This window comes from Setaria italica, chromosome VII (genome assembly GCF_000263155.2).
Source record: "Setaria italica strain Yugu1 chromosome VII, Setaria_italica_v2.0, whole genome shotgun sequence".
NCBI classification, from domain to species: Eukaryota; Viridiplantae; Streptophyta; class Magnoliopsida; order Poales; family Poaceae; genus Setaria; species Setaria italica.
Genome location: NC_028456.1, coordinates 35,532,961 through 35,558,541, shown reverse-complemented (window position 1 = coordinate 35,558,541; position 25,581 = coordinate 35,532,961). Strand labels below are relative to the sequence as shown.

At 42.9% G+C, this 25,581-nt stretch overlaps 5 protein-coding genes, 1 non-coding gene and 1 pseudogene across 8 annotated transcripts; 6 read left to right on the top strand and 1 right to left on the bottom strand.

Annotated features, from left to right (window-relative positions):
- Positions 1–655: 655 nt before the first annotated feature.
- Positions 656–2,790, bottom strand: LOC101785869 (peroxidase 4). Its single transcript, XM_012847526.2, has 5 exons — positions 2,786–2,790; positions 1,940–2,030; positions 1,662–1,853; positions 1,400–1,586; positions 656–1,226 (listed from the first exon to the last, which is right to left on the bottom strand). The coding sequence occupies exons 1-5, from the start codon at positions 2,788–2,790 to the stop codon at positions 835–837; spliced, it is 867 nt and encodes a 288-aa protein (XP_012702980.1). The 3' UTR covers positions 656–834.
- Positions 2,207–2,288, top strand: TRNAS-UGA. The gene has a single exon. It is a non-coding gene; the product is annotated as a tRNA-Ser (tRNA).
- Positions 2,288–5,095, top strand: LOC101753602. 2 transcript variants are annotated; one of them, XM_022827910.1, is made up of 7 exons: positions 2,360–2,521; positions 2,611–2,674; positions 2,755–2,867; positions 3,609–3,805; positions 4,073–4,270; positions 4,352–4,411; positions 4,713–5,095. In XM_022827910.1, exons 3-7 carry the CDS (start codon positions 2,789–2,791, stop codon positions 4,869–4,871), a joined length of 693 nt encoding a protein of 230 aa, XP_022683645.1. In that variant the 5' UTR covers positions 2,360–2,521; positions 2,611–2,674; positions 2,755–2,788; the 3' UTR covers positions 4,872–5,095. The 2 variants fall into 2 exon arrangements, with proteins under 2 accessions (XP_004977586.1, XP_022683645.1); XM_004977529.3 differs by lacking the exon at positions 2,611–2,674 and having other exon boundaries at positions 2,288–2,521.
- A 666-nt stretch (positions 5,096–5,761) lies between these two features.
- LOC101785460 lies at positions 5,762–7,858 on the top strand (the record flags this gene model as incomplete). The annotated part of the gene is made up of 6 exons (XM_004978325.1): positions 5,762–5,899; positions 6,020–6,133; positions 6,314–6,445; positions 6,857–6,937; positions 7,445–7,561; positions 7,763–7,858. Coding segments are annotated over 6 exons (678 nt in total), but the record flags the coding sequence as incomplete, so codon positions are not given.
- A 1,221-nt stretch (positions 7,859–9,079) lies between these two features.
- LOC101752935 (mucin-7) lies at positions 9,080–10,426 on the top strand. The gene is made up of 3 exons (XM_004977527.1): positions 9,080–9,802; positions 9,907–9,969; positions 10,204–10,426. Exons 1-3 carry the CDS (start codon positions 9,124–9,126, stop codon positions 10,215–10,217), a joined length of 756 nt encoding a protein of 251 aa, XP_004977584.1. The 5' UTR covers positions 9,080–9,123; the 3' UTR covers positions 10,218–10,426.
- Positions 10,427–12,209: 1,783 nt separating this feature from the next.
- LOC101786796 (stress response protein nst1) lies at positions 12,210–18,867 on the top strand. 2 transcript variants are annotated; one of them, XM_004977525.4, is made up of 4 exons: positions 12,210–13,942; positions 14,062–14,290; positions 14,375–14,993; positions 18,295–18,867. In XM_004977525.4, exons 1-4 carry the CDS (start codon positions 12,614–12,616, stop codon positions 18,437–18,439), a joined length of 2,322 nt encoding a protein of 773 aa, XP_004977582.1. In that variant the 5' UTR covers positions 12,210–12,613; the 3' UTR covers positions 18,440–18,867. The 2 variants fall into 2 exon arrangements, with proteins under 2 accessions (XP_004977582.1, XP_004977581.1); XM_004977524.4 differs by having other exon boundaries at positions 14,062–14,993.
- LOC101785058 lies at positions 18,471–24,200 on the top strand (annotated as a pseudogene).
- The last annotated feature ends 1,381 nt before the right edge of the window (positions 24,201–25,581 follow it).

Sequence of the window (25,581 nt, the reverse complement as noted above, 5' to 3'; positions counted from 1 at the left end):
ATTTCTACCATGGTAAAATATCTAGTTCTAGAGTATTCTACATTTCACCATGAAACATGACAATTATGGCTCACGCATTCTCCCCAATTTTCTAGAACCTTCTTACCTTAACATGATTTTATCCTTACGGATGGTCAGATTGCAACGATCGGATGGCCACAAAAAGCAGGTGGCGTGGCTCGCGGGCGCGGCAGGACCCCGGAATAGGGGGTCTTGATGCCTACCGGCCGGCCTTTAGAAATTTCATGTAAATTTAGATCTAAGCCACAGTTTGTAGCCTGCCAATACATGGGTACCTATATAGGCCTCCTTTGGCAGAGCTCCTCACGGGGGGCTCCGCATGCGGAGCCGGAGCTGGAGCCGCGGAGCCACTTTTTTAGCTCTGCCATGCAGGTCTAAAACGGCTCCGGGTCCTCCGAAACCTGCCCAGAAGCGGCTTCACGCTCCGTGCTGTTTGGTGCGGCTCCAGCTCCTCCGTGCTTCGGCAAGCGTGCGGAGCCGGAGCCCTCCCAAAGGAGTCCATAGTATTAAAAGTGGTCTGTTGTTCCGTTGAAACTGCACCATACCTAGAGAGTCTTCATTCTAAATGCTCGTTTTTATTTTGTCTGCACATATATATTGGAGCGAAAAAATTGAAGACCGTAGAGGACAAATATTAGATTAAACATCAATTTAAACGAACAGACATCATATCTGAACACATTGGTACACATCATAACGAGATTTCACAAATGTTCATGCAAATAAAAACAGAGAGAATACAAATTAACTTGCAAGATAGTATCATTATCGAGATGTCTCGATGGATAGTGCGTGTGCTATTGCACTGCCTCTTCAGTTAATCCTCCTGCAGTTCTTCCTGATCTCCCCGTTGGAGCCCGTCAGTGGTGTGATGTCACCCATCTTGATCATGCCCGTCACGAAATCAGCGAAAAATGCGCTCTGGCTACTAACGTACGATCGGACCTGTGCATCGGTGGATCCACCGTTGGAGAGCTCCTGGTCAGAGTGCAGAAGCCCCTTCTTGCAGACAAGATTCTTGTAGTAGTTGTTCTCAAATACGGTTGGGGTTTGAAGGTCCAGAGGAGCCAGATTGTTGTCACCTGAACCTGAGGTTCGAGGACATGCTGATTGCTTCGTTCTTGCAAAGCCGCCATCGATGTTGGTGTCGTTGTAGACGTGGGCTCTGAAGCTGGTGCAGCGTGCTTGGCCAATGGTATGGGCTCCTGGCAAAAGAATGCTCTAATTTTGAATTCTGAATTAGAATGCTCTAATTTTGAATTTTGTGTGATAGAATGAAATCCCGTCATAGTTTGTTGTTGTGTGATAGAATAATGATCTAATTTTGAATTTTGTTTGGTGAAAATGCATGCATGGAGTAGGGAATCGAATTACAAACCGGAGAGCGCCACCATGTCCTTCTGGGAGAGTCCCTGCGCGGCGAAGAGGGAGGTCAGGTTGGCGAGGCCCGACGTCGGCGGCGGGATGTTGTTGTTGGCGCCGCTGAAGCTCGCCGTGGTGGAGTCCCTCCTCCCAACCTTGACGTCCCAGTTGGGCCCGCCCAGGTGCACCCATCGTCGTTGCAGCTAGGTTCAGTTTCATTTTCTTTTTTTTTCAGAGTGATGAGTACGTCAAAGAAGGAACAGGGGGGACGGACTTACGATGACGACGCTGTCCCTCGCTGCGATGGCGAGGATGTCGGCGCAGGAGACGACGCCGGGGCAGACCTTCTCGACGGCGGACTTGATGGCGTCGATGACCTCGAAGCCTCTGACGGAGCCGTTGTTGGGCGTCGCCATCTTCTCGCCCTGGAAGCTGGCAGTGTCATCCAGCAGCAGCGACGCGTCGCAGCCCTACAGGATCGATCACATGTACAATAAGAGTGTGCTTGTGGATCACCCACCAGCAATCGTACTGTCTGGTGAAAAATCTTAAGTACCTGGACGAAGAAGTCGTGGAAGAAGAGTCGGAGGATGGAGGCGCCCATGCGTTCATAATGCTGTCCGTTATACTCCTCCGTGTCACCATCTCTTACTCACATACATCATAATGCTGTCCGTTATCTCTACCAGCAGCATGTCTCAAAGATATGCAAGACAAGGCTCCACATATCTTTGATCTGTCTGATGTTGTCGTCGATGGAGTGGACCTCAAGACAACGTACTAACTATGTAATTAAGAAAACGTTATTGACACAAGCAGAAACGTCGATATGTCCGAGTGGTTAAGGAGACAGACTTGAAATCTGTTGGGCTTCGCCCGCGCAGGTTCGAACCCTGCTGTCGACGATTATTTTTTTTCCCTACTTCTACAGGAGAAGGTGGGCCGGTATGTCTGCCTAATCGGGCCTCCAATCATCCAATAGCAGTAGACGCTTAATGATGGTATATTTCTTGCCTTGGCTAACTACTTGAGCGGAATTAATTACGGAAGGGATTCCAAATCCGGCACGCATCGCCAACCGAGCCAATCGCCTCCGCTTCCGTTCGTCTCTGCTCCTCGGTTTGATTGATTCCGTGAGGTGAGCTGATCTTTTTCTCCTCTTCAAAGATCCTGTGCCCGTGATCTGCAACTTATTAGTTCATATCCCTAGTCGATCGGTTTTTTCAGTCGATTTGTCGCCGGGGTTGGTTTCTCGCGTGTTCCGCTGGATTTGGGTTGCGACGGCTTCTCGGTTGGAGTTCCTGATTAACTCAAATTTTACCGGAATACTGACGCCCTCTATGTCTGTATAATCTCTGTTTCCATGGGCAGGTTGGTGATAAGGAAAGGGGAGAGAACGCACGCCATGGGGTCCAAAGCACCTCTCTTCCTCTTGCTCCTCTTGCTGCTTGTGGCCTCAGGACCTGCACGAGCCAAGGATGCTGGTATGGAGTCCTAAGTAGTACTAGTCAACGGCCTTCCTATCTATCTTATCAGAGATCGTTAAAAAAAAACTTCTTAGGGATGCCTTTTGTCTTCAACCTTCGTATTAGCACTGCTGCCTCTCATATGCTGCACACTGACTACAATCAATCACCCTGCACTCTTGTTAGTGTTGTTAAGTTCAAGAAAAAATAATTTCCATGTGAATTTGCTTTATGCACGTCTCTGTTATGTGTTATCCATAAAGGCAGGCAGTTGTATATATGTGCACATGTTATATTTAAGGTACTTTTACTTGGTTCAAGTTGAGATTCAGCATGCATTATTTCCTAAGCCTCTCTTATGGCAGTTGCCTCGGTATCATAGATAGACAAGATAGCTTCATCACAGCTAACGGCCTGGCATCACTGCGGTGGATTTGTAACAAATCCTGCTTCCTTGTTAGGCTCCTTTATTCTAACTTTGGCTTGGCCTCCACATATACTGTTTCTACTTGCAGTATAATGCAAGGATGATGTCCACTCTGGTCACAGCAAACCGCATGGGAAAAAAACATTTTTATAGTTTGCATATCTTATTTCTCCCAAATGTTAAATCTTGTGGCCAAGTTATAAGCAGAACTAATAATTTGTGCTCTGAACACATGAAGTGCCCCTTATGCTCATTCTTTTGCCTGCAAAATTATCATACCCGATTTATTGCTTTTCAGTTTTTTATTGATCTTGACACAACTGAACTTCCAGGTTACGGCCCAGTCTACAAGGAACAAATTTCTTCAATCAAGATTCCTGTCCATCTCAAGAGTAGCAACCCAATATGCTCAGCCTGTGAAAACTTCACGAATGAAGCTGTCAGTTATCTCAGTAAGAAGCAAACACAAGATAAGATTGTAGAATTCCTTCATGATGCTTGTTCTCAGTCATTCTCCTTGGAACAGAAGGTGATCATTTTGAGCATTTTTGTTAGTTCTTAAGGGAAAATACAATTTTGTATATTGTGGAAAAGAAAAATACTTGCTGGCGTGATTGCAAGATGAATTTACATGCATAAACATCTGGTTACCTTACTACCTGCCATCTGCCATGCTGGAAAGATCAAAGATATATACCCCCTCCCCTCCCCCCCCCCCCCCCTCCCCAAACACGCACACAAAACAAAAGTGTATAAGTTTATTATAACTATCATTAACACGTTTCTATCTCTGCAGTGCATCGAGTTGATGCAGTCCTATGCAGCTCTCCTGTTTTCCAAGATTGCAGAGATCAAGCCAGAAGAGTTCTGCAAACAGCATGGCATGTGCAGGGACATTGCCCATTTATCTGGTGTGAGAAGTGACAGCACGTGTGTTTTTTGCCACCACCTGCTTGATGAAATTATGTCCAAACTGAAAGATCCAGACGCGGAGGTAATTGCTTTGTGTCATTTACATATCCCCTACCCAGAGTTTGCCGTTCTGCTCCTAACATTTTCCATTTGATGTCTGTAGTTTGAGATCATTCAAATTCTCATCAAGGAGTGCAATAAGATTGAAGGTCATGTCCAGCAGGTAAGTTATTTGGTACTTGTTTAATATTATTAGGGACCGTTTTCTACTTGTTCAACTTGCTGGGGCCTGTTTGGTTTGCTCCTAAGTTGCCATCTTGTAGCCAAGCTAAGAGGCTAAGTTCTTGTCACCAAATTGGTGGCTATGACTTTGGCCACCAAAATGTATTAAGGTGGCCAAGGGAGAGGGCTACATTCCAAATTTTGGCTAAAATTTGGCTTGGCTACCTAAGGCAATTTTGGGCACCAAATCAAACACAGTGATGCGATGATGGAATGAGCTAGTATTTCCTTTTTGCTTGCAGTGCAAAAGACTGGTCCTGCAGTACATTCCTCTCATCCTGGTCAATGGTGAGAAATTCCTCGAGAAGAACGATGTGTGCGCGCTTGTACAAGCTTGTCCAGCCAGCCGTAAGAGGACAGCCATCTCAGTGGAGGAGGGGGTATTGCTCAGTGATGCTTGAAGGTTGGAAGAACATGTGAAGTGTGTAGCAATGGTGCAAATAGTGTGTTTGGTGCCGTGTTGTACATAAGGTCATAAATGGATGAAGGATGGTGTCTTTGTGCTTCTGCATTCTTTTCATTTTGTATCGTAAACAGTGTGTTATGTAATTTTTTAACGACATCCAGAAAGTTTCATCATTAGTCAAATGAAATATAAGATTGTGCAGCATTTTATTTGCATCAATATCAAAGGTTGCGGTTCCAGAGAACTATTTATGTACTCCCTCCATCATTAACCATCATTATAGATTTATAGGTTGTTTCGGATTTTCTAATTTCATAGTTTTTCTATGCATCCAGATGTATCTCATGTCTAGATTGTAGCAAAATTTATAAATATAGAAAAACTAAAATAATCTATAATTTGAAAGGGATGGAGCAGTAGTTTTCAATCCCCAAACTACAATTAAGGCCCAATTTCGTCCCTAATAAATTGCTAAAATAGGTATTTCAGTCCTTGAACTTTCTTGCACATCACAAATATCGTCGTCCATCATGTTGGCATGCCTCTTCAACATCCAGTCAGCTACAAACATGTCCATATATGACTCATCACCTTGTATCGATCATAGGATGTAATGTTTGGCATTTGGTGCAAAGCTGAATTGGGGTATGAGGTTACTTGTAGATGATAAGTTTTTTTTTTTTGAAAGGATAAGATGTGCCAAACATAAGACAAATGACGTAATATTGAGCCGCAATAACTGAAAACACTTGTTTCAGAGGTGCGGAAGAGCAGAGTCAACCCAAGCCGTACGTCCGGAGAGGAGCAGGAGAATGACGTCTCCTCGCCGGCTGTGGCTTCTCTGGTGGCAGTCCGCACCCACGAGATCCCCGTTGATGATCACGTATCCAATCTCAAAAATCCAAACCTGAATTTTTTATAATGTTTGAAGGTTTCTGGCTGATCTTGCAGTCACCCTACCTGATATACATATCTCTGTTTCTTTGGTTAAGTGCAGTTGTCTCATCTGTATTTTACTTTCAGGTATGGTCATTTTATATATGTGTATTGCCTTGCATCATTGAGCTTATTGCTTAATTACATGTCATAATGCAAATGAGCCTTCTTTTACTCTCTCAATTACCTTTCCTCCATGATTTTCAGAAAGTGACAATAGTTGCTACTACAATATCAAACCCAACTGCCAGAAGGAGAACATTTGCACTGATAAACAGCTTTATAGCAGTTTTTATTCTTGCAGGACAGCTCACTTTGACGGTATTTTGCATCTAAAGATTATCCTCAGTTTGATTTATTTTAGTAGTCCCAATATATTATGCATAAGTATATATCAACCAAAAGCTGAAACTGATGAGGCCTGGTTCTTTGTTTTCCTCCTTTTTGTGAACATTCTTTATTTTTTTCATTCATTAATCTTGATTTTGATAAATATTTCAGGGTCGTATCCTTACAGTAGCTGGTCTCACGGTTGCTATCTGTGCATCTCCCTTCGTTGCTGCCTCAAATTTGGTTGCACTTGCTGTATGGCCAACTTGGGTTGCTGTGGCTATTACTGAAACAATAAGAAAGGTACCAGTGGATCAGAGCACTCTAAATCTGATTGAACTTCTTTTTTAATTTTTTTATTTGAGAGGTAGATGCCAACATCCATTAATGAAAGCAGAGTAATTCATTATCATCAACTGACGAATATGCATATTGTGACATGCGCTAGATCTTGTCTTTGATTTAGTTGGTACTATATATCAACATCATATAAAAGAGCTGTGTGTCACATAAGCTGTGACAGTATAATTTAGACCTGCAACCAATTCCTTCCCCCATTTAGCGCAGTCTTGGGCATGATAAAATAGCAAATTTAGTTTAATAATAGGAGCAGCCTGTTGTATACCTCTGCCCATTATTGTTGCCACTCCATGTAATCGTTTCTATTTTCAGAGGTATAATCAAAGAGTACAACTAACCTTTGATGCTTTGCAGGTAACTACTTATGTTTTGACAAGACCTGGAAGGGAGTTATTATTCACAGTTGTCTCGCAGGATGAAAAATACAAAGCGAAGGTAAAATACATACATACATACCTACTTGGAGCTTGATAATAAGAAACAGAAGGGACATGACTTGCTACTTCCAAGATGATCAAGCACTGTGGTTTAGCCAATCTTTCATGTTGTCATGACTTCTTTGATTCTTTCACACACAAAATGATTATCCTATAATACCGTCAGGAGACTGGTAATGAACTTGTAAGTTGGTGTGAAGTTGAGCAATTTGACCATTCAAAATTATAGCTCCATCAGAGCGGCAGTTGTCTTTTAAGATAGAAATTTAATTTTCTTATCAAGAGAAACCGGAACTAATTAAATAGCAGCAAACTCAAAAGGTTATTTCCAGAAACATTAGATCCTTAACTGGAAACAGTCAGCTTTTTCAATTGCCTACCTACCTTGTGAGCATCAGATTATTTATCTACATTTTGCCTCATTGGTAAATCGTGCAAGATTATTCTTTCTTTGCACCTGCATTGCCTTAATTTTTTTTAAAAAATATTATGACTTTTTATGTAGGTCTGTATAGATGTTATTGTACAAAGGCTTGGTGATGCGACAGCTGCTGGAATTTATAGGTTCTTGTTCATCAGCCTTGAGAAGAAAACATCCAATGTCACCCTCTATGCATTGCCGGTATGAATCTTATTTGTAATCAGTTGATTTCTTGTTTCTACAGTGATATGTAGTACGAACTAAAAAAGGTATGAATATTTGACATTAGCACTAGGATTATATATTGATGAAAATTTCACTATAAGTAAGACGCGTGATTTTTTGTTTATTAAGTTCTGGGAGATAGAACTAAACATGTTTTTGTATTTGATTTAATGCCAGCTCTGCTTCCTGTGGCTTCTCATAGCATTTCATTTGGGCCGGCTCCAGACGAATCTTGCTAGGCTTCAGGCTGCTTCTACCCCGGCCTATTACTGAACACGCATATAGGGATGGGTACCAAAACAAAAAGTGTCATCTTTCATGTTCTTGATGTCACCACGAGGTCAAGTGTTTTAGGGTTCTGAGTTTTGACTGAAGACAGGGAGCTGCTGCATGTCCTTGGAGAGGCGCTTTCAGAATGTTTGAACTGTGAACAGACATACCTAAAAGTTAGGTTGTCATCAATAGTTGACATTTTGAAGGAATTCGAGGTTGTTGGCAATATAGCAGGAGCCATAACTAGAGAAGAACATACAGGAGAGAAATAGTACATCATAGATGACTAGACCAGATATAGAGCAGAACAATATATAAATTCCATATTCTATTTGGATGTACATTGCAGGAAACTGCGGCTTGCAATCTGTGAGTTTATGAAAGAGTTAAATGCATCATTAGTACATAAACTTGGTGAGTGGGTGCGCTTAGCTACAAGCTACATCATCTCTCAAATTGTTCATTTGGGAACAACTTGGAAGGTGGGTGCGGATAGATCACCGGAACGACACGTTGGCAGTTGGCAGAACTGAGTCATGCAAACTGCAAGGTAATATATGCCGATGCTAATGAATGCAGAAAGAATTGTGTCGGTAAAGACATGCAATTGTCGATGCTGAACCTCCTTGCTTGTTTCAAAGGATGGCAGGTCATCGAGAAAACTTTTAAATCCAGTCCTTTCCTTCTAGGATGAATTTGCATTTAACGACAGAGAGAGTTCAACATGTAGTATACAATATTAGAGAAAAATGATGATGCTAAGGCTACATGTATTACAGCATGTAGTTTACAATCATATTGTTCAATTTTTGTATGATGCAAAATGCAAGTTATTACACATTATATTACTCCGTCCTATTCTCTTTGTTTGACTCCAATGCCAAAAGTTAACTTTATATTCTACGTATTTGATAGATTATTCTAACGTTATAAATAGGACGATGAGGGACAGTTGCGTTGCAGGTGTGATGTTGTTCATAGGAAATCGTAATTCATAGCTGCAACTTTTTAAAAAAAACAAAAAAAAACAGGTGACTTACTTACATTGATGGTAAACACAGCATTGATAATACACGAGGGGCAGCTGCATTGTAGGTAAGCAATCTTAAACTAAAACAGTGCCACAACCACCGATCTTTGCGCGCTAATCATCTATAGTTGCAACTGAAATCGAGGTATAAGTATAAAGCGAGGCATGAGACCATCAAGTAGTGAGCACATCAGCTAGTAGCAGTCGGTCCATACATACACTTGCAGTGCCATCCATGTCGAGCTGCATTATTGTCGTCGTGCTTGCCGTGGCTGCTGCCGTCATGGCGGCGGCGCGGCCATCGGAAGCAGCGAGGTACACGGCTGCACCAGCTGCCTCCTCGGACGCCGACGCCGACGCGCTCCGCTTCCCCGGCCGTCCGGGCTCCAGCAGGCCACGTAGCCCCATCTTCCCTGGCTTCCCCGGAGCCAGGCCGTCGCCACCAACGTCGTCGTCCGGCACCCCGAGCTCGAGGTCATCGCCGGCACCAGTGTCCGGCGGCGTGCCGTCGGCGCCGCCTTGCCCCAGGCCGGCAGCGCCGTCTGTGTCTGGCTTCCCCTTCGTGCCGGGCTTTCCCGGGCTGCCTGGCGGGGGCGTTGGTGGCTCCACGCCATCGTCGTCGCCAACGGAGTGCGTGACTCCGCTGGCGGCGCTGATGACCTGCGGGTCGTTCCTGACGGGGAGCGAGCAGGACACGCCGACACCGCAGAGCGAGTGCTGCAGCGGCCTCGGGGCCTTCCTGAACACCACCGCCGCGGCGGGGGACGGCGACCGGACCCTCCGGTGCCTGTGCCCGGTGATCCTGGGGGACGTGAACAAGATGCTCCCCAAGCCGCTTGATCCCGTGCGCATGATGTATCTGCCCATAGCGTGCGGAGTCGTGCTCCCACCGCAGGTCCTCTACATCTGCTTCAGTGAGTTCTCTTCCATCTCTGGTCTTCCATGGCTCCCATTAATTAATTCATTCCATACATGATTCATTCTTCAACTATGATTCAATTCATTCTTCATAATGCAGCTGGGCAGCAAACCCCGCCGCTCGTCGGCCGCATTCCTGACGTCTGGGAGAAGCCCTCTGCAGGCAATGCGATTTACTTTTACTTACTGTTATAACAAGGCAACTTAATTTACTTTTACTTACTGTGGCAAGCATAAGCAAATGATAACAAGGCAACTTAATTTAATTACTACTCTGCTTACTGTAGCAAGCAGTAACAAGGCAACTTGATCTTGTGGTAGCTACCACTAATTCCCTGCAAACAGTAGCTAGATTTTGATCTCTGATATTGTCGTCTCTCCTGTATATTCTCTGCAGCTCTGTCACCTTGAATGGCCATCGGAGCGGAGTGGATGCCATCAGTGATCGATGATACAGTCAAACATACATAGTATATAGTAACGAGTCAAGATTATACATACACTATGTATATCTCATCAGAAATTAACCAATACTACCATATGTACGTCATATATACCATCCATGTGTCATGTACGATCTCGCGTATTCTTATATAAATTTGAAGGCACGAGTTCGAGCATACTGTACTCCTACATATTACTTTATGAGATCTTTCTCCAAAGCTACGTATTACTCCCTCCGTTCTTTTGGCAACATGCCTCGTTACTATGAAAGATGGAGGCACAGTTGGACTAAAATAAAACAATCAAAAGAGAATTTTTTCAGATTTGGAAATATGCCGGAGGGAAAAATGACTATCAGAATTATGCCTATCAAAAATGCAAATACATCTCAAAAGTAAAAAAAAATTATGCCTATCAAAAATGCAAATACATCTCAAAAGTAAAAAAATGGAAGAGAAAAATGAATTGGACATAAATTTCATAAATTAAAGGTGTATGTATGCATGCATGTACATAGGAGAATGCATGTGTGTAAAATTGGTGATGATACTAACTTAGTTGAGAATTTGTGTTAGTCAAATAATGATACACATATGCCTAATGATGTATTTCGAGCATCAGAGTAAATTTTATGGCAATCAAGTTTTGTTTCTGAACTTCTAAAACTTAACTGAACTGTAAATAAATTGGATGAGTGTTAAAGTAGAATTATACGTAGAAACAACAAATGCACTCAAAAGAGAAGTAAATTTGAGAATTTTGAAGTAGCAAATTACCACTCCTTTTCTCCTATGGGCTGTGAAGTAGTGGTGCCCAAAAGCTGATTAGAGGGAGGCACCTGCGATTGAAGGACATGCCGCCGGCTCCTTGCTCTGGTTGGGTTTCAACGATGCGATGCGGGATGCCGTCGTAAAAGATCCGTCTAGCTGGGGCTGGGCCTTCTTCTATGGGCTATTTGGGCTAGATCCGGCCCTGCTAATTTTCTCAGCATTACAATTTCCCTTTTACCGAATATTCCAAAACTGGTTGCAGTGCATCTTCAGTATCTTCATTTTCGTCAGTTAAGTCAAGTTGCAGAGAAGCAGAGCAAGTCGGCACCTTGGGCTGAAGTCTTTTTTTTTCGCGAACGTGCCTTAACACGTTTCATTAAGAAGAAAGCAGTTTACAAACAAATTTTGATGCAACCAAGCAGAACTTGTTCAACGCAAAAACATAAAGACTAAAGGCCTTGGGTCAAGTCTGGCGAATTCAACCAAATCCCTTCATCGTTTATCCAACAACGAAAACAGTTGCTTGGAGCTAGACAGACTAAGATAGGTGGTCTGTAAGCATTATCGAACAAGAGATTTATAACTATAACCCTTGTAGCCTGCCGTCGGCGTCAGTTGTAGTAACTGATTTTAGTTATTAAAAATATGCATGTTGTAGTAACTAATTCGGTGACATTTGTATGTTGCACTGCAAGTGTTGGCAACAAATTAAATGCTGGTTGCATAAACAACCTCCCCTCTATTCAACACATATAAAGCCACTTATATTTAAATGATTCATTGAAAAATGAAATGGCATGCCCTTCCTCCTCTTCACCATGAGATCTGGTAAATAACTTGTGTAACTGTTGTAGGCGTGAGACGGCAAAGTGTACTGGTAAAGAAAATAAATAGGTATTTGTTTTATAAAGAAAAGATTTTTCAAAATACGCATTACTCTTACACACGCCAAACCTAGTAGATAGCGTGTTATCTAGTCTACCTTTTCTCACGACATACGTGCACGGCTTCTATGTGTGAACCCATATCAGTTTTTTTTAAAAAAAATCAATAACTCAACTCAAAAGCCTTGTAAACCGGTTTATATGGCTACAGACGTACGAGTTGCCTTGATAACGAAGAAAAAAAAATTGGATAGAAATGGAGAAGAGGAGATGATATGGTTTATCTGGTTTTTTCGCACCTCCACAATTCCTTCGTCTACCTTGCGTCACCTTCCCAAAGAGAGTGAGAAAAAAAAAAGGGGGGAAATTCAGCCAGGCAACCCCGGAAGACCGAAGGGAAGGGGAAGGATTGGAAAGCTAGGGTTTTCGCCATGGCCATCCCCGCGCTCGAGCTCCCTTTCCTCAAAAAATCCATTCTTCCCACTCTCTCTTCCTAGCTGCCCGCATCTGGCATCCCCCACAAAAAGGAGCCGCCCGCTCGCTTTGATTCGCCTCCCCCATTCGAGGGTTTCCCTCCCCTTCTTCCCCCAAATCGAATCGCCGCATTGCCGGCCGAGCAAGCAATCCCTCCCCACCCACCCGACCCGGCTTCAAGACGGCGCTGGCGATCCAGCAGAGGGCGAGGGCGGCGGAGGCGGCCGGATAATCAATGTGTCCGCTGTGCTCCGTGCAGCGCTGGTCGCGGCGCGTCGCCACCATGCTCCCGTGGCTCGTCATCCCGCTCATCGCCATCTGGGCCACCACCCAGCTGCTCCTCCCGGCCGCCTACCGCTTCGAGGTCACCTCCCCGCGCCTCGCGTGCGTCTCCGTCCTCCTCCTCACCCTCTTCTGGTATGAGATCCTCCTCCCGCGCCTCTCCCTCTGGCGCGCCCGCCGCTCCGCGCGCCTCCGCGAGGAGCGCCGCGCCCACGCCCTCGAGCTCCACAAGCTCCGCAAGACCGCCACCCGCCGCTGCCGCAACTGCAGCAACCCCTACAGGGACCAGAACCCCGGCGGTGGCAAGTTCATGTGTTCCTACTGCGGCCATGTCTCCAAGCGCCCCGTGCTCGACCTTAATTCAGCTGGGAAGGCGCCCACCGGATGGCCATGCGCTCAGGATTGTGGATACTGGCTAGACATGCGCTGCTCCTCTGGCAATAACAACTCTTTCTTGGCATTCTCATGGCGCTTGCTGTCGTCCTTTTGCTCGACAGCAGCCAGCTGGTTCTTGAGGAAGATATTCAGATTTACATCATCAGGGGACGATGAGGGCTTGGGCCCAGATGGTAAAAGGTTGTCAAAGAGAGGGGAGAATGGAGGAAAAGCAGAGGAGAGCAGGGTCGAGAAGGCGAGGAGGAAGGCAGAGGAGAAGAGACTGGCAAGACTGGAGAGGGAAATGCTGGAGGAGGAGGAACGAAAGCAGCGTGAGGAGGTGGCGAAGCTAGTGGAGGAGCGCAGGAGGCTGAGGGATGAGAAGGCAGAGGCTGAGGAGCGGTCCAAAAGCGCTACCCCTGTTGGGGAGAAGGATGCTAGGAGGGAGGCAGAGAGACGGCGGCAGGAGAGGAGGAAGAGAGAGGACAAGGGTTCAAGCAAGAGCAATTCAGATTGTGAGGACATCGATAGAAGATTGGGCCGCGAAGGCGATAGGAAGCGAGACTTTGACAGAAAGAGTGACTTGGACAAGCGTGAGGGTTATAAACCTCATTACTTTGAAGCTAACAACCATAGTAATAAGACAGTGGAGAGCAGAACCAAGTACTTTGGCCGTATGACAGGTGGTTTCTTATCATCTTCAAGAGGGTTTGGTGGAGGTTCCTTCTTTGGCAGAAGTGCACAGGCCCCTGCCCCTCAAGTTAACAAGGTTAGTAGACCTGTAGTTCCTGCAACTGACCAGGGTAATGCACTCAAAAGAGAAACCCAGCATGCAGCCACTCAAGCTACAGCCAAATCTGCTACAGCTGGAGAAACCAGAAGTTCATGGACTAATTTTAATCGACCTGTGAGTAACAAGGGCATCGCTATTTTAGTATAAAATCTTATTGTTAGAACCAAATGATGCTGCTTTTACCTGAATTTTCATCTTAAATCTTCCAATATTTTGTATTTTGCTATATGCAGGTTAGTCCAAATGTGCAGCCACACCCTACCGGCCTTAAAAAGTCATGGCATCAGCTGTTTAGTCGTTCAGCGTCAGTGTCCCCTTGTCCTGATGTTACAACTTCAGCTCGTGATATGAATTGGAAGCCAGAACCAAATGGAGCACAAATAAGCAGTGCTCATTCATTTCTCTCCCATTATCCTCCTCTGGAAAGCAAGCCAAGTTCAAGCCAGTCCATGCATTTTCCAGGTTTTCCACCACTTAATGGACCACCTCCCATTAAGCCATTGCCTCATTTTCCTGCTGGACACATGACCTTCTATGATGATGCAGAATCCACAGTATTTGAAGAACCAGAACAATTTGAAGACCCATGCTATGATCCAGATGCAATCGCATTACTTGGGCCTGTTTCAGAGTCTCTAGATAACTTCCCTCTGGACATGAATTGTGGGTTCATCTCGAGTAATGTCACCAAGGAATCACATGGGAAGCCTTCACCAATTGAGTCTCCTCTGTCACGATCTCGTATGGTTGATGAAAAGCCCATCAAGCAACCGCACTCATCAACCACAAAAGGACCTGGTGGTTTCATTTTGCCTGAGGCTAGCAGCGAACAAGGCACATGGCAAATGTGGAGCACACCATTGGTTCAGGAAACTTTAGGTCTGCAAGGTCCTCAGAGTCAGTGGCTTCGACAAAGTACAAATCAATTTAACCATAGTGCCAATCTTTTCAATGGTGGAACAAATAGCTCCCTGAGTACTGGTTTGAATGACAGTGATCCATGGCTGCAGAAAGCACCCTTCCAGCAATTGCCACCTGATACACCAAGCCTGTTCCTTCCACATGAAGTACAAGGAAAAGCTATAAACAATGATTTGGTTTTTGGTTCTCCTAACAAATCAGCCCATGAACACCCCTTTGGGCCGCCTGGTCATCCTTGGCCCAAGTACGTATTTTCTGATGCTCCTTTTCTTTTCAGAAATTTTGCTGCATCAAAGGCTTTCATCACTGCTGATACTGTTAACTTGAACTAAAACTCGGTATAATAACTCATGAGAGAATAGCTGTTGTCCTTTCCCCAGATGTTGACAATGCTTGTTTCCTGTAATTGTGCGAGCATGTTTACCTGTTCACTAGTAGATCCACGTATCAACAAATTGAGCACCAAATTATTGGCAAACTTATATGATAATGTTCAAGGTCGTGCATTAATTTGTATGTACTCCCTCTGTTCCAAATTGTAGGTCGTTTTAGCTTTTTGAGGTGCATAGTTTTTGATATGCACCTAGATATAGTGTATGTCTAGATGCATAATGATATCTATGAATCTAGAAAAGTCAAAACGACTTACAATTTGGAATGGAGGGAGTAACTAGTTACAAACATGTGTGGAATCTCCATCTGTGATTGTGGATCACTACTTGTTTCAACCAGGGAATTTATGTATAGAAACGAGAGGCTTTTGAAAAGCAAAGTGCATTATCTTGTTATCTAGTAAACAGAGTTTTTAATTTATTCTAATATTATATTGTTAAATACATGTGAGGGTGTATGAATGATCCATCTTGAAAAGATTAAAGGCACTGGTGCGCTTTATTCTCCAATGATTAGCTGGAACTAGAAATTTCACATGGATCTTGTTTTTACAATTAATACATGCAATTTGGGGTGGGGCAAGGAGCAGGGGCTCTTCTAGATTTTTTTTGAAGAAATTGTTTCATGAACATGCCAATTTTGGGTTTTGAAGTCACTACTCTAGAAGGTGTCTGCCGTGCTAGGCACCACCATCCTGTGTACCGCCTATTCGCCACTTAGTCTCCCAAGCTTCTGCCTAACCCTGATTAGTCTCTAGGCACCTCCCAGCTGCCTGTCAACTGCCTAAAGTCTTTTAGAATACTTAATCACAGATATGTATTTCTTATCATTTTCATGGTTCACCTTGATGATATGGTATTAACAGTTGGTGTTCTACTGTTGGTGGTTCCTCATGATGATCAATTGACAAACTACCATCATGAACAATTAGCTAGGATTGCACCCGAGCTAGTTGCATGGTGTGTTTCACTCGTTACGATTGTTAAACGTTAAAAACTATATGTATTGCCAGCAAAGATTTTGTTTCAACAATTGCATGGTTGATGAATGAGTTGGCCATGGTTTTCTTTGAACCCAGCTAGAAATTCTGTTGAGCAAATTCTTTTTTGAAAGTAATCCAGATGGACATTCATTGCTAGGTCTGAATTGCTTAGAAGGAAGGCGCAGAAGCCAAGGACCGTGTAGTTTCCATCATGAACTATGATCATTAACTAATGTTTTTAACTAATGTTTTTGTCCCTGGTCTTGATGATGTCTTCCTTTGATAGTTAATGTAGCTGTCAAACCATGAAGTAAAATGAATTATTTGTATTTTAATGGTCTTGTCATGACCTTTTGTTCCCCAATATTGTTTTTCAATGACTCTGGGGGTACTGAAGTGTCTGACAACTATCAAGTCTTTGTGTTTACAATGGAAAGAAATTTTTGGAGTGGATAATCAGAGTGAACACTTGATTTTATGATATGATGCTCCCTGCAATGTCTTGGTCCTCTACATTGATTATCTTCCACTGGTTGCATTGGTTTGCTGTATTTTTTAAATAGGGAAATAAATATCGTGGGCTACTTCTTTTAGGATCTAGAGGCTAGAGTTAGATGGTGAAAAGCCAGAGCTCACTGCAGGCTAAGCTTATTCTGTTGCAGGTATTTTTTTAGTTACGTTTAGGTTGATAGCAAGTGCTTAAGTTTTAGTTTTATTTTTATCTCTAGCAATATTGGGTGATATACATCGAAGAAAATGTGATAATATGAGATTGGTGGTAGAACAAACTCAGCTGACTCCAAAGCCCAAAGTGGACAATTAAATATTTGCCTATAGTTTGTGCAATGCCACAACCCTTGAATGAATGGATGGATGGTTTTATGGGGTGCTAGTGTTGTTTACTTAGCCAAGATTTTTGTTCTTATAAAGATATGTAGTTTGATTGATAGACATCCCACTCTTGACACTGGATGGTTGGCATGATTCTTTTAGATGCTGTTCGCTAGTGGTGATTGGTGCCCGCATCCTTTTTTGACCTTGTTGTTAATGAAGAGTATTATTGGGTGTTACAACATTGTTTGATCTGTTGCTTTTCTGGACGTGTCATGTAGAATTTCTTGAGGTGCTAACTCGTAGCTTGGTTTCTGTTTGCATGGGTGGTGGGTAGGCCCCTTGATGCATAAAAGCAGTTTGTAAAGGTGCTGCGGTGCAAGAACAGGCAGTCCAGTCCATGTTATATATGGATGTTTAAGTCTACTTCTAGTCACAAATAAGTGACATTTTGTGGCTGTCTTAAATCAACCAGTCCAAACTTTAGTTTCAAATTACTTTTTATGTGTTGAGTTTGGATATTTGAAAATGATATTACTAGATTTGTCTTGAAATATAGTTTTGTAAAAGTATATTTTGATGTATTTATTAGATAATTGAAACTGTGTCAAAGTCCAAAACGTGACTTATTTGTGACTGGAAGGGGAGTTGTTAGGGCACAACTTTGAATGTGTAGGGAGGTAGGAGTGACGTGTTCTTCAGTCCTATCCCATGGTCACGGCTATAGGAGTGACATCCACACAATTTGTGCAAGTTTGTTGCTGCCGACATCAAATTATGGCTCATGGGAACATGGAAAAAAAGAATTAGGCATTCAGTTTTGTTAGCATGGCCAGTTCATTATAAGTCAGGTTGAATGCTCAGATGCTATGACTGAGAGCACTTGGTTTCGACAGATCAGGCTGCATGCAGGACAGCAGGAATGAGGCACCTGACCTATTGACAGGCTCCAAGCGGATAGATACTCTGCATAACTAGATTAACACATGGGCATCCATGTATGGACTTTATTTTCAAGTGTATGGTTTGCATGAAATGAGATAGCATAGCATACTCGTTTGTTTTCAGTTTAGACACAGCCTACTGGCGTTTGAATTTTCTTGTTCCAAGTTTACGGTTTGCACCTTGGAACCTTTTGCCCTGAACTTAAGTACCCATGACCTGCATGCAACTGTGACTGGCTGAAATCTCTACCTTTTATTACCATGGTTGTGCCCTTTGCCTTGGCAATTGGCTTCATTTAGTTTGTCCACTTTTATCTGTATATGTGGTGTTTTTTCGCTGCAGTGTCGTAAACTCTGGAGCTCACGACTTTGTTGGGGATCTATTATTTTTGCAGGGAGGAACTGGTGCTGAAAGGAGCTCAGGAAGCAAACCATATGCCGTCGCCGCCTTGTGCACATGTTGGTGCTGGAGGCTTATTTTCATCAACAAGTCCTGATGTACAGTCAGTGTGGTCTTTCAATGAAAAAGAGACAGCATAGAAGGAACTTTGATCATATAGAGGGAACCGAAATGTCGAGCCAAGACTTCCTTGCCTCCTCCTCCAACTCCTCCTTGCCAATGGTGGTAGGGGTTACTGAGGAGATACGATAAGCTGGACTGTGTTCCTTGATGCAAAAAGTATGATGATTTTGTTAAGTAGCACGGACTGCCTGACCAGTTAACATTCGCCCATGCATTGCAATAGGCCTCTCTCACTCACACATGATTGATGTGTTGGGGCCTTTCATCTTATATTAACTTGCGGGTTCAGATGAAAAATCGTGATCGTTCCGGTTATGAGAGCAACTCCAAAAGCTCCTTAAAATGGATCGCAAGAGCGAGAGGCCTCTTTCTCTCAATATGCAATGAATCGCACGTGCCTATATTGGCTAGCTCTTGGTTGTTTGAAGGAAGGTTTGGTTCTGCATGTCACGTTATTGTTTGTATTAAGTAAGTTGTTTTCTTTCTTATTTCTTTTTTGAAAAGCAGTAAGTTGTTTTCTGGCGAGAAAGTTAAAGGTTGGATGCCAACACCATGTATGGTAGGAAGGATGGGGTAGAAGAAGTGGTGATCGCATGCATTAACTCACACAGTTGGTGCTTGTTATCCAGAACTGTGTTGGGGTGATACCCTGCCAAAATTTAGCACTTGTCACGTCAAATGTTTGGATGTTAGTTAGGAGTATTAAACATAGGTTAATTATAAAAATAATTGCACAGACCTAGTTAGTCTATGATTTGATAATATGGTGCTACAATAACCATTTGCTAATGATAGATTAATTAGGTTTAATAGATTTATCTTGCGAATTAGTACAGGATTCTACAATTAGTTTTATAATTAACTCATGTTTATTCCTTCTAATTAACATCCGAACATCTGATGAGTCATTAGGATTTCCATTTTATATGAAATGAAGTAGACACTGCTAAAGTTTAGTCTAGCCTTACCCATCTTGTTTTAGCAGTATTATACTATAATGCTGGGAAGGTGGTGGCGTCTGCGTTGCGGACTTGTTTGTCGATCTGCACTCCTGACTTTGGCTTCATTCGCAAGTGGCTCACCAGTCGCTTGCTGGTTGTTGGTTAGTGATGACGAAACGAGAGAAACGTTCATGTCTTGAACTGTAGATAATTACTTAATATGTATTTGGTTGTATGCATTACATGATGGATGTATGGATGATTTTAGATAGGGTGGTAGTTCGATCAATTTCTTTTGGCTGTATGCATCACATGATGGATGTATGGACGATTTTAGATAGGGTGATTCGACCAATTTTCTTGTACCATACGGTTCACTCTGATTAGTAGAATAATATATTAAGTGGTATGGTTCCATCCTAGATAAGTTGGTACAAATTCACCCACCTCTACTGGCTGGTTGTTGGTTGGTGATGACGGAACAAAAGAGACGTCCATGTCTTGAACCGTAGCCAATTACTGTATTAAGGATGTATTTGGCTATATGCATCACATGATGCATGTATGGATGATTTTATATAGGGTGGTGGTTCGACCAATTTCCTTATATCGTACGGTTCACTCTAATAACCTAATTAGTAAAATAATGTATTAAATGGTATGACAGTTCCATCCTAAATGAGTCGGTACAATTTACCCGATCAAATAAAATGATCATTATTATTTTGAATGACTCCGCGAATCAGATACTACGACCAACCAAACAGTTCTCTAATAGCGGCCGTGGCGGCGTTCCGTACCTGGGGGAAGAGCAACCTCGACCTCCCCTATTTGGGCTGAAGCCGGTCCATGTCCACCTAAACAAACAAAGGCCTAAATGATAGCAGGCCATACAAAGCCACATTGAGTCAGGACACAGTGTTAAACTAAAAAGAAACCAGAGAATTCTGCTGAGTTGAATGTCAAGGTCCGCTGCCCTTGTGGTAACTCCAAGCCCAATGATCCCATGATTAAGGTATAATTCTCATGGTAAATATGAATTTCCAACTGTTTGATAGTCTTTTATGTCCTGTAGCTAAACCAGTAAGATTTCAGATTTTTGTTGTTGATCCAGGATCCAGGTCACTGCACAAGTTGTATTAGGAATCACCAAAGCATCTTATTGTTTATATTCTTCAACATCAAAGTAGTTGATTGTCTAGATCACGCTTTCAGGGGGCGTTTGGATGTCAGGGGCTAAACTTTAGCCCTGTCACATCACACGTTCAGATGCTAATTAGGAGGACTAAATATGAGCTAATTAAAAAACCAATAGCAGAACCCATAGGCTAAATCGCGAGACGAATCTATTAAGCCTAATTAATCCATCATTAGCGAATGGTTACTGTAGCACCACATTGTCAAATCATGGACTAATTAGGCTTAATAGATTCGTCTCGCGATTTAGCCTAGGGGTTGTGCAATTAGTTTTGTAATTAGACTATGTTTAATACTCCTAATTAGTGTCCAAACATCCGATGTGACAGGGGCTAAAATTTAGCCCCTCCCTGCCAAACACCCCCTCAGTCTTTCCGTTTTATAATTGGGGCATGGACCCTTGGTTGTGGCCATGATGTTCTGAGTTTGTTATGAAATGTAGCACTACTTGCTTTGTCCAAAACTTTGTAGCTTTCTTCCTTTTTGTTCTTGATGAGATATTCATCTTCCTCTTACTTCTGTTGCCATTGATCATTTGTTTGCTCCTTGTAGTGTGTTGATCCACTGTGCAACGTACGGCAACATGTTGGGTGTGTTGTCAAACCCGAGAATGAGAAGTCTGCAGGCAGTATTTCTCCTGACTTACCTTCCTGCTTCTATTGTGAAATGTGCCGAATTAGCAGGGCTGATCCGTAAGTCCTTCTAAGTTCAGTATTGTCCTGAGCTCAACAAGGTCGAGTTACTCACTAGTCCTGTGATCACCCGCTTTTAGTTTGCAATCTTATGGCATTAGTCTGTGTTGGTTGTTCTGTGGCATCAATCATTTATGAAAATCTCCTTGCCCCACAACTTAAGACTTGATCGATTTGTATCTTTTGCATGCATTCCTTTTCCACCTTTTTGCGTGCCTCCTTGTTCTACTTGTTTAGTTTACAAGCATTCTTTGCGTACTCCTAATATTAGATAGCCTATTATTTCTGACATAGTTTCCTACTGTAACCTGCAGTTTCTGGGTCACCATCAACAGTCTGTTACTTCCTGTATTAATAGGACCCTCTGCCATAGCAGCAGATGGGTGAGTTATCCATTGTTTCATCCTTGTGTTATTTATACAAAGAAACATGAGATAATTGTACTTTGGATAACCATATTGAAATAGCAAGTCTTAACTCTTAAGCAACAATATGAACTTGATCGCTTCATTTTTATTATACATGATATTTCTGCAACATGCATAGTTTTTGTTCATGATTCTTGCTAGTCCTTGCTAGGATTTGTGTTTTGTAGTGAAAAAAACTAGTCAAAGATAATGTTTCCCCAAGACTTTTCAGGAAAAGATCATAAAATGGTTGTTTCTCTTAGCAGCTACTGCAACAAGCTGATACCTAGAAAGTGCTGAACACCTGAATCTGGAACCCTGTTTTATTGTTTATATTTCTTTTTTATAAAACTTTGATAGAGGACAGGTCCTAAATTTGGTGCCAATGGAACAAGTCGGTGAGAAGTTTGATGATGCCCTTGCTCGTGTCCGTCGCTGTGTTGGTGGTGGAACTGAGGCAAATAATGCAGACAGTGATAGTGACATTGAAGTTGTGGCTGATTCTGTCTCTGTGAATCTTCGATGCCCTGTAAGCACTCTGGCTATAGTTCATGCTTTAGATCCTTATTAATGAGTGCATTTTAAATTGAATAATTTATCTGATGTCTATTAGACCTGAGAGAATATCCATTGAAATATTGTTCCAATGAAAAGTTCATTGGATTAGTAGCATTAGCCACCAAAATTATTCTCTACGTTGCAGCTGTAAGCTCATGACCCTTTAGGCTTACATATTTTCTTAATCCACATGCTTTTCTGTGACTCTTAGCTTTGGAACAAAATATTTGATGCATAGTATTCTTTGCACTACTTCGGAGATAACCACTTTTATGGCCCATTCTGCAAAGCATGCCTTCCTTGATAAAATCTGTTTCTATCTCATGACAGATGACTGCTTCAAGGATCCAGATTGCTGATAGGTTCAAGCCCTGTGCTCATATGGGTTGTTTTGATTTAGAAGCTTTTATTGAAATAAATCAACGTTCCGGAAGGTTCGACTACTTTGACCATATTAATGCAGCTTTACCTCATCTTCTTGAGAGTATTAATTCAACATTACCTCATGTTCTCTATTTAAAGCTTTGTTTCCTTGCTTGTAGTGGCAGTGTCCAATTTGCTTGAAGAATTACTCTCTAGAGAACACAATAATTGATCCTTACTTCAACCGCATCACTTCCTTGGTGAGTTTATAATGGGCACGAAGTACTGTTTCCCTGTCTGCAGTTTTCAGGTGTTCATAGTTGCTAATTTGTTGCATTTTGGTGATCCAGAGCAAAAGCTGTGGAGACGATACGTCTGAGATCGATGTCAAGCCTGATGGTTCCTGGAGAGTGAAGGGCAGAGCTGAACTGAAGGATCTTACACAGTGGCATCTACCAGATGGTACTCTCTGTGTGTCCGCAGATACAGCAGCCAAACCCAAAATGTGTATTGTAAAACATGAGGTTAAAGAAGAACCATATTCTGAAGAGGTGGGCTGGCGTCTTAAGTTGGGAATCAGAAAAAACAGCAACGGCCAGTGGGAAATTAGCAAGAGAGGGGATAGTGATTTGGTGCTGTCTTCTGATAATTACCAGGCAAGACACATGGAAAATAAAAACTGCATCAATCTGACATTCAGTACTGATGACACGGACAATGCAGATGAAGTTTATAATTCAGAACCAGCAAAAAATGATTATCCTATGACCCATGTCCATGATCTTGATTCTTCAACCTCAGATAAAAATGCTCCTCCACCATCAATGGAGCAGGATGTAATAGTTTTGAGCGACTCAGATGATGATGCTGTCACGGTGTTGTCTCCTAGTACTGTGAAGTGTGGCTCAGCGCATGACACTGGAAATCTGTTTGCACCCAACCCACCTGAAACTTCAGGAGCCTGTGGGGAACAGCTGGGTGGATGCCCAAATGAAACCTCGTTTCTTGCATTAAAAGAAGGTTTTGATGATCTGGGGTTGTCATTTTGGGAGCGTCCTCTGAGTCCCCGAGATGATCCTACTTACCAGATGTTTGATCCGGGTACACGGGTGACAGATAATCCAGTTGAAGTTGATGAGCCAGTTCATGGTGGCGATTTGGCAGTGGCAGCAAACCCACTGGAAGATGGGCGTGATGCATGGTGCGCGTTGCAAGCTTGCACGTCTAGTGAAAGAGATGCACGCCTGAGTGCATGCAGTTGCAGCCGTGGGGAGCAGGAATGGCGATGGAGCGAGTGGAGCAGCATCTGAGGAGCAACGTTCAGTTCGACCAAGATTGATACTAAGCATTGACTCGGAATCTGATGATTAGGTATACATTTTGTGTTGGTTGGAGAGACATTGGAGTAGATATCTGCATTAGGTTTTCTTATTTTTGCTGGCCACCATCAACTGATTAGCTTCTCCTTGGAGATGATGAAATTCCATCTCGGTTAGGTTAGATCGTACAGTTGTATGTAAAATGCAGCTTACAAGATTAATGTTGAATGGATGGAGAGACACAGAGCTGGATATGGAAAGGGTGTCTCAGGTTGCAGTTGCTTTTTTCTGCTCCCCGGCCTGAACCTTATGTTTCAAAGGATGCTGTGTGTTCACAGCTGCATTACGCCACGAGAAGGGCATGCGCATGTGTGCTATCTTTACAAGCCACGTGGCAGCATCAGCATGATTTGTACGGCAATGACCAATGAGCCTCCCGACCCTTGCTCCTCCCATTCGTTCTTCCTTCCCGGGCGTCGTCGCTGTCGTCTTGTTTCCTTCGTTCGATAGATCTACTCCCGGCCGGCCAGCCGGTCGGGAAGCTAGCTAATTAATTAATTAAGGATGTGCGGTGAATGGTGTTATCATCAGTTTTAAAGGAGATCATCGTGTCCGATGAGTTTTGATTTGCGCACCTCTTGCCACCTTTATTCCCCATTCTATTGGCCTAACTCTCAGATGGAGGGTGACACTGGAACGACGTAGCTATGAGAGGTGGATTGGATGTGCAATGGTCACGACACACCTGGCGAGTATGTTGTTTAGGGGTGACTCTAATTGGCGAACGGTGGTTATTCTTTCGGCCTGAACGATAGCTTGTCAATTTGAAGTGTCTGTGTGAATGTGTATTTTGTTTCTCCCTCATGTTGTACTTCGGTTGTAACCTATGTTTTATGTTGTTGAAAATCTTGTACTAGTTTTGGTCCACCCAAGACTCTTTAACGAGATTCAGGTGGGGATTCTCCTCCCCCGTGATCGTAAAAAAAAAGTGATGTAAATGCACCGAGAATATTTATAAGGTTTGGGGAGCTAAGAATTTTGCCTACAACTCATGAGTTTTTACTTAATTTACAAAATCTTAACTAAATTAAATACTAATTTACCCATTTAGAATTTTTTCCATAGGGCATAACAATAATTTCATAAGGATAATAATTTTTATTGTGTAGAGAAGAATATTACAGGTCCAAAAAAAAGCTGATTTGCTATATTTGGATTTTTGTTCGATTTATAGTGCATTTGAAACATTTGCAGCATTCAAATCGATTTCTGAAACAACCAAATTCATTTCTTTTCTTTATTCCCCAGTTGAAACGTTTTAATCGTAGGTTCCTTGGAGCGCACTATGGCCCGTCTGCTTCTGTTCTTACGTGAAGCCGATGCGAACACTAAACTGTTCCACACGCACTCAAGCTTTCGAATGAAGAAAAAGTTCATCGCGAAGTTGGCGTCGTGGCGTGCACTCACGAGGAAAAAGAAAAGCTCATGTTCGATTATTTTCGTGGTATCATGGGCACACCACCACGCAGATCAGAAGTGATTCACATCCAGATCCAGGAGTTGCTACACCAGCAGACAAATCTAAGCCATCTTGATGCCCCTTTTCCGGAGCATACAAGATGATATTCTTGCAGCATTCTTGCAAACCAGAAATCCCCCGGCCCCGAAGGCTTCACGGCCGA

Coding starts and splice junctions, on each gene's coding strand:
- LOC101785869 (XM_012847526.2), bottom strand. Junction 1,854..1,939: donor TCCACGACTTCTTCGTCCAG/GTACTTAAGATT, acceptor TCGATCCTGTAG/GGCTGCGACGCGTCGCTGCT. Junction 1,227..1,399: donor GGACATGGTGGCGCTCTCCG/GTTTGTAATTCG, acceptor TTCTTTTGCCAG/GAGCCCATACCATTGGCCAA.
- LOC101753602 (XM_004977529.3), top strand. CDS start 2,789: ATGGGGTCCAAAGCACCTCTCTTCCTCTTGCTCCTCTTGCTGCTTGTG. Junction 3,806..4,072: donor CATTCTCCTTGGAACAGAAG/GTGATCATTTTG, acceptor CTATCTCTGCAG/TGCATCGAGTTGATGCAGTC. Junction 4,271..4,351: donor TGAAAGATCCAGACGCGGAG/GTAATTGCTTTG, acceptor TGATGTCTGTAG/TTTGAGATCATTCAAATTCT.
- LOC101786796 (XM_004977524.4), top strand. CDS start 12,614: ATGTGTCCGCTGTGCTCCGTGCAGCGCTGGTCGCGGCGCGTCGCCACC. Junction 13,943..14,061: donor GGACTAATTTTAATCGACCT/GTGAGTAACAAG, acceptor TGCTATATGCAG/GTTAGTCCAAATGTGCAGCC. Junction 14,994..18,294: donor CCTGGTCATCCTTGGCCCAA/GTACGTATTTTC, acceptor TTATTTTTGCAG/GGAGGAACTGGTGCTGAAAG.
- LOC101752935 (XM_004977527.1), top strand. CDS start 9,124: ATGTCGAGCTGCATTATTGTCGTCGTGCTTGCCGTGGCTGCTGCCGTC. Junction 9,803..9,906: donor GGTCCTCTACATCTGCTTCA/GTGAGTTCTCTT, acceptor TTCATAATGCAG/CTGGGCAGCAAACCCCGCCG.